Source organism: Diaphorina citri, unplaced genomic scaffold, assembly GCF_000475195.1.
Source record: "Diaphorina citri unplaced genomic scaffold, Diaci psyllid genome assembly version 1.1 scaffold1536, whole genome shotgun sequence".
In the NCBI taxonomy this organism is placed as follows: domain Eukaryota; kingdom Metazoa; phylum Arthropoda; class Insecta; order Hemiptera; family Psyllidae; genus Diaphorina; species Diaphorina citri.
Window position 1 is genome coordinate 48,373 of NW_007378962.1, and position 12,543 is coordinate 60,915.

At 38.5% G+C, this 12,543-nt stretch overlaps 1 protein-coding gene across 1 annotated transcript in view; it reads left to right on the forward strand.

The window, feature by feature from the left end:
• The first annotated feature begins 591 nt into the window (after nucleotides 1–591).
• Nucleotides 592–12,543, forward strand: part of LOC103516289 (proline dehydrogenase 1, mitochondrial) — a 32,092-nt gene continuing 20,140 nt past the window's right edge. Inside the window, exons 1-4 of the mRNA XM_026828725.1 lie at nucleotides 592–608; nucleotides 1,130–1,676; nucleotides 6,654–6,862; nucleotides 7,237–7,313. Coding sequence (XP_026684526.1) covers nucleotides 1,341–1,676; nucleotides 6,654–6,862; nucleotides 7,237–7,313 — 622 coding nt within the window. The 5' untranslated portion in view covers nucleotides 592–608; nucleotides 1,130–1,340. The remainder of the gene's footprint in view (nucleotides 609–1,129; nucleotides 1,677–6,653; nucleotides 6,863–7,236; nucleotides 7,314–12,543) is intronic.

The following is a 12,543-nucleotide window of genomic DNA, read 5'->3' on the forward strand; positions in this document are numbered from 1 at the left end:
GCTTGGCAAAAGGGTTTGAGTGAGGTCTACAGTTCACAGAACTACTATAGTAGATTACTGTAGAGTAGGTACTGCAGAGGTGACGTCAAAATATTTCCCAAACCTCTGTGCCCAAATCTGATGATTTAATGCACAACGCATGGGAGCCCTCTGGTTCAATATATTAGGGGGTGGGGGTGGATGCTTCAAATTATAGGCCACCAGAATGTGTCAACCCTGAGCCATGGGGTTGTATGTATATCCTAGTCTAGCGATTTGCAACTTTTGCTATTGAGTTACCTACTATCTACGTACCTAATATAGGCACTTCTTATATCCTGTTTATCAGACGTGGCTCCCCATACTGAGTGTAATAGAAAGTAACAAAAAATATTGAGTTACCTATAACTATCTACGTACCTAATATAGGCACTTCTTATATCCTGTTTATCAGACGTGGCTCCCCATACTGAGTGTAATAGAAAGTAACAAAAATCGAAGCGGTAGGTATGTATCTTTTTACGCTGGCAAAACGGGAACAGAAAATTTCGCCCGTGTTCTGTTGAGTTGAGTGTTGAGTTCAGTATTTAGTTTGTTCTATCGATAACACAGGCTCCCGTCGACCTTACGTACGATTTTTATTTTTTTCGAAATTTAATTTTACCTACCTTCTTTCCTATGTATTTCCATACATGGGAATAATTGTATTTTTTCAGTCTCATTCTGGCACTATAAACAGGGTATATTATATTCTATTCTATGCATTCATATGTATAAGTATACTCGCACTTCGTGCTCGGGAGGGGGGCTTCGCCCCCCTCCACCCCCCGGGGGCTTCGCGTGTTCGCTACTTTTTTTCGAAATTTAATTTTTTCAGAAAAATTATCCCCTTAGCTTGAGTGAAGACCTCAGTTTTTCTGCCCTTCAAAGAGGTAGATCGGTAATTTACCTATTTCCATTTTTCTTGTCAAAATAGTCAAATTCTAAGGTCAACTTTTTTTTTGATCTTCAAAAGGCAGTGTTGCCAGGTGTGCCCGAAAAAATCCTTTTCCCCCCACATTTCCCCCCTCTCTCGGTGGGATTTTTGATTTTTCCTCTATCCTCATAACCTCAAATTTTTAAAATCTTGTGATTTTTTCGGTGCCCCCAGATTTTTCGTTCGTTCTGTATTTTTTATCAAAATAACAAATAACTTCGTTTTCATCAGTTTTCCTGATCTTCTTGTTAAATAATTCCAAGTTTTTTCTTTTTTCCCTGTGATCTAGAGTTTTTATTTTAATCGACACCTTCCCCCCCGGATATTTTCTGTTGAGTGTTTTTCAAACCCCCGTTCGCCGTTCACTACCAAATCTTCCTATTTAATGGCGCTATTGCGAGTCTTTAACAAGCAAAATGTAGCGAAAAAAGTGGCCTACCTGAAAAGCAACAAATCCTTTTTGATTTTCGAACACTCGTTTAAAAGTAAGTTCCCAGTAGTCTATTACAGTAGTTGTAACTCCAGCTCCCATGGAAAAGTCCAGTTTCTGCAGAAGAAGCATGCCTCCCAAAGTGCTACCCCAGCCATCAAGGATCCATTGGATCTCTCATTCGCCAACCCTGAGGCCGCATTCAAGAGCAAGACTACGTGGGAAGTGTTGAGAGCATACATTGTATACCAGCTGTGTAGCTCAAGCTTCCTTGTCGATAATAACATGAAGGTGAGTTGAACTTTAATTAGGTATATATAAGTCGTGGGCCCTGTTCTATAGATGAACATGCACTCCCCACTCCTTGCTTTTATTCTGTACAAATAGTCATTATATTCTGCATGGAGTCAGTGCAGAGTCATTTGTGAAATAGAGCTCAGTAGTCTCAGTACTTACCTAAACACTTTCTGAAAGCTACATCATGCCAGCCACTCATACTCAGACCATCTGACCTGGGTCCATCAGAAAGTCAGAATGTGTGTGTCAATAAAAGCCCGAGACTCACATCTGAGAGATCTGGGTCTGAAAGCTTTTTTAACCACACATTTCCTGATGGTCAGACAGACCATGGATTGTTAAATGGTTTGAGTTAAGTGGCAAGGCCTTACACTTTGAACATTGCAAATTTCATTTTGATGCCTCTTTGACCATTATAATCTCAATGTTATTCAAACATATTTTGACTATAATTATGATACTAAGTCTGCAGAGGGTTTCAGTGAACTGTACTTAGGTACAACTTGCTCATAATAAGAGTTGTTTAGTCTGGACCCTCATATCATCTTTGATTGCCAAATTTAATCGAAACTGGACAAGCTGTTCAAAAGTTATGGTGAGATAAACAGACAAAAAATAATGAGCAGACAAATAACAAGTAAAAATTGTCAAGTTGACTCAGAACTTTTTGTTTCAATGAAGTATCTACCTATCTGACCTATCACAACTTTGTGAAATGCCAAAATGTAAAGTTTGAAATTCTTTTTGAAAAAGACACCTGATTTATCCCATTTTTTAAAATCCAGTTTCCAAATCCAAATTGGAGTCAGCCTCCTAGTTAGCTTGGAAGGTAGTTTGTCTACATTGTAAGTGTCACAGGTTCAATTCTTGCCTGGGGCAGATTTTATCCTAAACTAATAAGGTTTGTTTTCATACCAACTGACTTTCTCTTAGCCTTTCCTTCTTCTCTCTTCAATTTTGGGATGATAAGACCTTAGCAGTTACACATCAAATCAATCAAAACTCATTAAAAAAAAAAAAAAAAAAAATCAGTGATCCATTGTGAACTGATGTATTTAATGTGCCATTGCTACTGTCTTGAAGAGCTGTGTAAAATTATTTTTGTTCTCTGTTTCCTTATCATGAAATTCAGATATCAGGAATTGATTTTAGTTACCTATCTGACCTACCAAAACTTAAGGATTATTTGTTATTTATTTGTTAATTTTGAATAATTATCTGAGTTTGATTTTAGATTGGTAACTATCTGAGCATATAGTAGTGTGCCAGGCCAAGTTCTAGTTGAATCTAAGTAGGTACTATTTTTGTATCAAGAGTTGCTTACATAAATGCGAAAATCTGGATTCTCCAAATATCCAGAGAGTTTAAGTACTAATCTAATCTAGTTGCTACCTACATATGGCAAAACTTAGGTACAACTAAGTAGGTATCTAATTAGAAAACTTAGATACAACTAAGTACCTAATTAGAAAAAAACTTGGTACTTGAAATTGACAGAAGCAAAAAATATGGAAATACCTACCTACCTACCTACCTGCAAACTCAAGTTATGGTTACAGTAGGATAGGTAGGTATAAATATTTGTTATACAGACAGATAATCCTTCTAACAGCATGAGATAGGTATCATGCCCATCTGATAGACATGGAAAGTAAAGTAAGAAATAAGTACTTAAGTACTTATGCTCTGCAGCAAGTAAAGTCTGGCAACATTGGCAGAGTATATATATATAAAAAAAAAACATGAATGTGGCACAAGTGTATAACCTTGCTTCTCAACATCTCTGCTATGTCATCAAATATTATGTACATGCACTTGCACTCTGTCTCTGTGTATTGCATTCTCAATCTCTACATCAATCCACTGATGCGATTCATTTTCAAAAAAGCAAGTTCTGTCAACCTACATAGTTACCTTAGCGTGCCTTCAAGCGCTACGTTGTGGGTTCGATTTCCGTCCAGGGAAAATGTACAAAAAAGATGTGTTTTTACTTCTAATTTCACCATAGAACTGAGTTCAAGGTTCTAACTGGAAGGAAAAATTTCAGTGATGTATTAAGGAGCGCGGTAGCGCTCCGCCCCGCCAAGTCAAGAAAGTTTGACCGCGCTACTAGAGATATTATACGCGACAGGGATAATAATTAGAAGACAAATCTGATACAAAACGAGAACAAATTTATTTGTGGATTCAAAATCAAATCTCAATGGAGAATGAATCTTCGAATGGTGTACCTAATTGGACTGGCTGAAGTCTCAAACCAGTCCGAAAATATTACACAGTGCCAGCCTAGTTATCTTGGAGGGTAGAGCGTCTGCCTCGCAAGCGCTAGGTCGCAGGTTCGATCCCCGCCCAGGGCAAAGTTTACTCTCGCGCAACGGCTGGATTTCTCCTATCCTGTCCTCTTGGGACAACGAGACCGTTTTGTAAGTAAACACATTTTCAAATGAATCCGAATCCGTTGGATTCATTAGATTCAGAAAAAAACATAAGTAATGTCTTTCCTTTTGTCAATACCTAACTACTTTCTACAAGTGAAGTATAAAGTGCCAAGTACAGACTACAGAGTTGAGCCTAGGTCTAGGTCAGTTGAACATGGTTTCCAGTCACCCTCTACATTGACCTGATGCCTCTACATGACATAGATGTCAGCATTGTCAGCTTGGCAGCGGTATACATCAAGGAATAAAATACATTGATTCGTGTACATGGGTCTACGTATTATGCGTAATGTGTACATGTTTGTTTATCAATTTGACACATTCCTATGTAAACTAAACAGAAGACAACACCGTGTTTTACTTAAGTCACCTACATATCTAACTCTTTAAATTGTTCAATTTGTAAGTACTTACCTACCTTGGTCGGTTTTACGTATTGCTCTGGTTCTTTTCTGAAAAAGAACTGTAAGGTATCTCGAACTTGTGAACAATTGGATGACCTTGTTTTATCTTTAATACCGAGAGCAGAGTATATAAAATATATTTGTCACCTGGAGTATTTGAACCCACGACCATCGTGTTGCTAATCCTCTACTTGACACGGATTAAATTAAGGTGTCTCATGTGAGAGATAATTAGTTATAAATAAATTTATCATATAGATAAAAAAAAAAAAGGAAAAATTATCGTACCCTCTTTTCCGAGATAAAATATGGCACTAAAAAACATGGCAATATGGCACTTATTTTGCGAAAATATGGGATTTATTTGTTCAAAACATGGCAAAATAAGCAAGAATTTTCAAGAATCAGAGGCAACTATTTTACATTTTCCTTCGAACGTCAAATAAAAATTGAATTTTACACCTTTTAAATTAATTTTTCGTTGCTTTGACTTCAGATTTGAATTTTTGAGGACTTTTTACAAAGGAATCGACCTTTCATGCTAAATGTTTTCACGAATGCATAACCACTACGTACGGTTCTTTCTTAATACTTCTTTTTTTGCATTTTTTTTTTTCTTTGTTCTTAAAGTTTTATATTTTACTCAAAAATGCTTAAAATATGGCAAAATTAGCAAAAAAAAAGTAAGTCTTTTTTATGCTTTTTATGGCATTTTTCATGGCAAAAAAGCCTTCTAGGCTTGTTTTTTATTCTTACCTAAGCAGGGGAAAAAGCCTTTTTAGGCTTTTTATTGCATTTTCCAAATTTTGCTAAAATATGGCAAAATAGTATGGCGCCATGGCAATATGGCATTTGAACTTCCTTGTACATTACATACATAACTATACTTGTACCCGCTATGTTGGCACCAGAATGACGCCCTGTTTTCACCCCGGGGATAATTACCAGTTCAGTGTTTTATTCAATGTGAAAATGCGACGAGAAGAAAAAGAGGATAAAGTAATATAATTTTCTGTAATTCAGTATGAAAATGCAGAAAAACCATGTGTTAATATAGGCTGGACAGTGCGGCGCTTTGTCTGGCTAGGGGATGTTAAACAGAGAATAGACTAGCGTCTGACTATAAACAGGGAGGAGAACAGCTAAACCTAACCAGCCTAGCTAGCTGGCAGTTTCAAAGGGTTCTCTCTGCTTTTAAAGAACAGGCACAAGTCCTCACGATGGTTGACTGCGGTTCAGGACGAGCCAATCAAACATGGCTAGAGACCAGTAGACTAGCGTCTGACTATAAACAGGGAGGAGAACAGCTAAACCTAACCAGCCTAGCTAGCTGGCAGTTTCAAAGAGTTCTCTCTGCTTTTAAAGAACAGGCACAAGTCCTCACGATGGTTGACTGCGGTTCAGGACGAGCCAATCAAACATGGCTAGAGACCATCACCCCGGTGTATGGCAGATATTAAAAGATATCTTTTCTTTACTCTGCCATCACCGCTACAACAACAACAACAACAACAACAGTGCGGCGCTTCAAACTCTTGACGTTCGCGCGCCTCCCGGTACGTTCGATGTTCTGTAAACTATTAAAAGATATCTTTTCTTTACTCTGCCATCACCGCTACAACAACAACAACAACAACAACAGTGCGGCGCTTCAAACTCTTGACGTTCGCGCGCCTCCCGGTACGTTCGATGTTCTGTAAACTATCAAGAAAAGGGAAGGCCATCAGCCTAGTTAGATTGGAGGTCGAAGGGTAACGGGCCTGTCTTGTAAGCACTAGGTCGCGGTTTTCATTCCTGCCCGGGGCAGATCCGAAACAGACAAAGTTCGTTCACGGAAGCGCCTGGCTTTCTCCCATCCTGTATTCCTTATCTCTCTGCTTTCGGGACGCTAAGATCTTAGCAGTTACAGTTCCCTCCATCAAACCTATTGAAAAAAAAAAATCAAAAGTTCGAGTCTGACTTTATTTTGCCAAAATTTGTCACTTGATATAGTCTTTCTAGATCTAGTCTATGGGCAATTGGGCATTGAGACCTTGCCCCATAGGAGCACTTGTAGATGAGTTGTAACCGTAGTGAAATATTGTTTTATTAGTAGGTATTTTAACTTTTGTCTTGTTTGTGGTCCACAGTTGATGAAAGTCGGCAAGGCCATCTTGGGGCAGAAGATGTTTGCTCAGGTGATGAAGTTAACATTCTACGGTCACTTTGTGGCGGGTGAGGATCAATATAAGATTGTACCCGTGCTGAAGAGGTTACACTCGTTCGGTGTGAAACCTATTCTCGACTACTCCGTGGAAGAAGATATCTCCCAGGAGGAAGCTGAGAAACGAGAACTCGAGTAAGTACCTAAGGGAAGGCAAGGTTTCAAAAAGATTGAAATACGAGAAGAAAAAAGTCTTTGCTGTCAAATTTAACTTGGTAGTTCATTGAAAAGGATCCATGGCTCTTATGTCCCAAAGATGTGGACCAAATTTAATCAATATCGGTCCAACCTTAAACGAGGGTTATTATGTTTTCTTCGCTAAATGTTGAGTCAGTGAGTTCAAACTTGAAAGTTAAAATCAGAACTCAGTGGGTTTGTTGAACAGAAAGAGGTTGAAATTTCATACTATGATCATCTGTTTCATTGACCCTCTCTTTTACTGACCTTTTCTGTTTCATTAACCCTCGTGTGTTTTACTGACCTTATTCGGTTTTTCTTCTTTATTTCAGAGCGAGTACTTCAGAGTTAGAACAAACTAAGGAGGCGGCTGCTATTACTGAAGATGGTAAGTATTATCATTCTCTATGTATGTAGGTAAAGTAAGATCTATCCTAGATGTACATAAGTTGTTACTGGGATTTATTCTAGAAATAGTAATAGAGTAGGTACCTATTGAATTTGTAAATGCAGTTTCTTTGTGTTATTATGTCACAACTTTGGTGCTCACTGCAGCATTGTAGGATTTTCCCAATATCTCAATAATCAATGTTTGTGACGTCCACGGATATACGTTTCATGCTGTTCTAATTTACCTTATACCAGGGGTTTCCAACTTCCATGTGTATGCGGGGCACATGCTACATTAACAGGTACTTCGCGGGCCACATATGTACAGAGGGGACCATCGTAGGAACCTCCCCCCCCCAACAACTTTTCAGGAATGCACTTCCATCGAATTTTGAGCGCCGCAGGCGAAATTTTTCAAAAAGTATTCTCCTAATTGTAGCTGAACACTAATCCCCAAAAGCTTCGCGGGCCACCAAAATGGGCTGGCGGACCACATGTGGCCCGCGGGCCGCTAGTTGGAAACCCCTGCCTTATACTTACCGGTAGTTACCTCCACTATACCTACCTTGCAATGAGCGTCTTTTCTTGTTTGATATTTTTATTTTAATGTATTCCCCCTTCCCTAATAGTTGCATTAAAATGTCTCTCCTAATTTATAATGTTTTTATTTTTGGATTTCATTTCATTCACGGTTGATCTTAAACGACAATGTACATTAATTACATAATAATCTTACTTCCTTACATAATATGTAATTAAATAATTTCAAGATTTTCCTTACCCCGCCGGTCCGGGTCTACGGTTTCGTTTTAAAGTGTTTGTACCGTTTGTTGACCTCAGAGCATTCTCGAAACCTATACCCGAATAGTCTCCAAGAATACTCAGAGATTTACAAACAGTGATGAACCTGTAGAACCAGGGCCTTATTAGTATCGTATGTTCGTCCCGTCCCCCTCATCCCTTAATAATAAGATTGTCACGTTGTGTTAAATGTTGTGTGTTCATTTACTTGATGTAGACATTGTGGAAATGTATGTTGGATGGATGGATGGACTCTTGAGTGGAAGGTAACCACTAGGCGAGGTTAACGCCGGAGGCGTTTTCTACTACCTAACCCTTAGAGCTCCATTATTATGTGGAAAATCCTCATTTATATGAGATTTTGACCACATATTAATGGAGCTCTAAGGGTTAGGTGGTAGAAAACGCCTCCGGCGTTAACCTCGCCTAGTGGTTACCTTCCACTCAAAAGTCTATTATTATTATTAGGTAAGACGATTGTAAGACTGTAGGTATTGAAAATGCAAGGCGATCTTCCTTTGTAAAGGTTAGGCACCCCTTGTCTAGCTAGACCACAGCCTCAGTTTAAACGGATTAACCAATCAGATTGATATCAGATTGCTCATTCTAGGCTACTCAGATTGTGGCCCCGGCCATTATGGGGTTAAACAGCTACCTACTGAAACGGAGGAGGGTTGAATTATTACTGTTGTGAGGTCTAGCTAGACCACAGCCTCAGTTTAAACGGACTAACCAATCTGATATCAATCAGATTGCTCATTCTAGGCTACTCAGATTGTGGCCCCGGCCATTAGGGGGTTAAACAGCTACCTACTGAAACGGAGGAGGGTTGAATTATTACTGTTGTGACATAAACTTCAGACCACGAGAACACCAGAAAGTGCATACAGGGTGTTGCAGTAAAACATGTACAACTCGTACCCAGGGGGTTTCAATTTCAAACCATATACACATAGCAATTGGGCCTTAAATCTAGCAGATTACATTGTAAACTGGGATTTTCCCGTTAACAAATAAAATTGAACTGTTATACAGAGGGTGTTAAACACTAAACTCATATACTGGGTGTTTCAATCACCAAGTTATTAACTTGAAACTAGGAGACTGCTTGACGCCCCAGATGAAACTTGGCAAGGTCCCATATGTGTCTAATAGTTGCAGAACAAAGTGAGGTCCAAGTTTCAACCCGACGATTTTTTTTTCTCTTCTTTTTACCAGTACAGTTAGTCCAATTTAAATTCGGCAAAAAATCAGAATTAACAAGGAAGGAATTTTTTTTCATTTTTTGGGGTTTTGGGCCGGATCAAGCCCTCGCGCGGCGGGGGCCCAAATTCTTTGTTTCGTCATAACTCCGGAGTTGTTTATCCGATTTTGATAAAATTTGACAAACCTGTTAAACACCGGAAGGATATTTGCTAATTGAGTTTCAGGCTCGATCAGGCTTATAGGGGGCACTGTAAAGGCCCGTATTCTGAGTTCACTGAACGTTGACCGAGTGTGTCGTAGCTTGACGAATAGCCTGTAGTGTGTATGTTTCGGTAGAACAGAAACACAAGGTATTGTTGAAGCCTTGTTGCTTCTCCCGTACACCCAATGCTGTGTGCTCCCAAGCCAACATATTTCTAACATTGCTCCGAATGGGAGAGTATTTATAGACTGTGTACTCTATAGCCAAATAATGAACACTTTAATAACTGAGCAGCAGGAGGAGGAGGAGGAAGAAAGATGGAAGTCAGTTTGTATTTGACATAATAATATGTTAATTGACGTTGTATGACGAAGGAAAAAGAGAAAAGAAGAGTCCTTCTTGTCCAAGAGGACTTTATATACCTCATTGACCCTGTTGAACACTTCGCTCAATTGCTCAAAGTTCTCGTCCGTTATATCTATGTCCTTTTTGTTATTCAATAAACTGAGGCCAACTTTCAACTCCTTCTTCCTCCGTGTGAATTGGCCTTTCACGGCCGGAACCGTCAAGAGAAAAGATTGAGAAAGAAAGAAAGAAAGAGGGAAGGAAGGAGAGAGACTTGCTCTATTCTATAATCTTTATAAGATAACGAAGTACGGAGAAAAGGTTTTCAGAGAGGAGAAAGAGCGGAGATGGAAAAAGTAGAAGAGGGAGAGAGAAAGAGAGAGAGAGAGAGAGAGAGAGAGAGAGAGAGAGAGAGAACGAAGGAAAGAAAGAGAAAAGATTGAGAAAGAAAGAGGGAAGGAAGGAGAGAGACTTGCTCTATTCTATAATCTTTATAAGATAACGGAGAAAAGGTTTTCAGAGAGGAGAAAGAGCGGAGATGGAAAAAGTAGAAGAGAGAGAGCTAGAAAGTTAAACTGTTGGCATAATAAGACTTTTTAATCCTAGGCGCTACAGTGAAAAAAAAAGATTTATCTATCTAATATACAACATATAAAAATTAATATTCAAACTTTATACCTGGCCAAACCGCTCATCCGATTGCTATGAAACTTTGTCAACTTATTGCTTGCACTCCTGTGAAGGTTATAGGCTATAAGCTACGCCGAGCAACACCACTAAATGGATGAGTGACATGAACGGCCATGCCTTAAGGGTTAAATAAAATACGACATTTTAGTGTTTGTGCCTTGAAACATAATTACATATATCTAGTTAAATACATAAATAAATATTATGTCTTGCAAAAAAAGCAAACAAAGAAGCTATACTTCGACCTTAGTTCATGTCATGTCTACTCGGTAGTAACATGTGTAGCAGAGATGAGATAATCCGTATATATCGTACAGTAGGTACAACATGCGAGTAGATGTCAATCACAAATCAAACAGTTCACTTGTCACACCTTAATACACGTCACTGGGCGGGTAAGTGTACCATTTATTCGCCCACTTAAAAAACGTACCATTTATTGGCCCACCTGCCCACATTTATTTTTCTAATTTTTGTTTTTATGACTACAAATTTTGGAATACTACTGGTTTGATAGCATTCTTTAAGCCCTTTCTTTTGATAAAATTGGATCTTGAAAAATTTCGTCGAGTTCAGACTTATGTGGCGTATGGTACAGGTGGGCCAATAAATGGTACGTTTTTTAGGTGGGCGAATAAATGGTACACTTACCCTATATCGTACAGTAGGTACAACATGCGAGTAGATGTCAATCACAAATCAAACAGTTCACTTGTCACACCTTAATACACGTCACTGGGCTCTATTACCTAACCTCAGACCAAGTTATGTCTGTAATATTATAGTCATCTCTGTAGCTCCTTATGAAGGAAGTGAATTTAAAAATTAAAGTCGAAAATACTATTTTCGGCTTAGCCATATTTTCTTTTGAATTTCCCCTATTGAAGCTCGTTTCCCCTCTTTTGCCGTGATAGCGCCTGTAATAAACCATAGGAAATACAAGATAGCGAGCCATTAGATTCGCTTCTGTTAGTTATGAACGAAGTGAATTTAAAAATTAAAGTCGAAAATACTATTTTCGGCTTAGCCATATTTTCTTTTGAATTTCCCCTCTACTGAAGCTCGTTTCCCCTCTTTTGCCGTGATAGCGCCTGTATTAAACCAGTAGGAAATACAAGATAGCGAGCCATTAGATTCGCTTCTGTTTCCGAAAGGAGAATACAATTTTTCTGTCTCTTCTATGGTCCAAGGCAGAAATGTAGAATCTTTAAATATAAAAGAGAAATATGGACGGGTTATGTATGTATGTCTGTCCGAATGGTTTAGAGAAAACTATGATAGATATCAAAAAAGTGTAAACGAAGACCCCCAGTAAAATTGTCGTATCTACCCAAAAAAAATTATAATAGGCAGACGGATTCAAATACTGTACCAAGCACATTACCCTAAGCATCAACAGGTAATGTACTAGATGCATCTGCATAAGTATAACAATAGAGAGAAACATCAGAACAGAATTATACCTGATATTTATTGAAAATTTGATGACATTGCCTAAATCAATCTCTGACTTGATTAGATTACACATAAAAAAATCTGGTGTGAACATCACACGACTTTCCTTATCCTATTGAATGGTGCTTATTTGGGTGTTCTGTTGTAACATTTACAATATATATAAAAGAGAAATATGGACGGGTTATGTATGTATGTCTGTCCGAATGGTTTAGAGAAAACTATAATAGATATCAAAAATCTGGTGTGAACATCACACGACTTTCCTTATCCTATTGAATGGTGCTTATTTGGGTGTTCTGTTGTAACATTTACAATATTTCTCTAGCCTGCGTTCTCTAGCAAAACCCTAACATCCTTATTTGCTAGAAAAGACACAATACCGCACGAAGACCAAAGCGGAGTATACCGCTTAACATGCGAATGTGGTAGCACATATGTGGGTATCGGTAGAAACCCGCAAAAAGCGGTCAAATACCGCCAACCGCAGCACCTATTTTAACCAAACGTTTTTTGTTGCATCCTTGTCACATTTGTGAACTACATACCA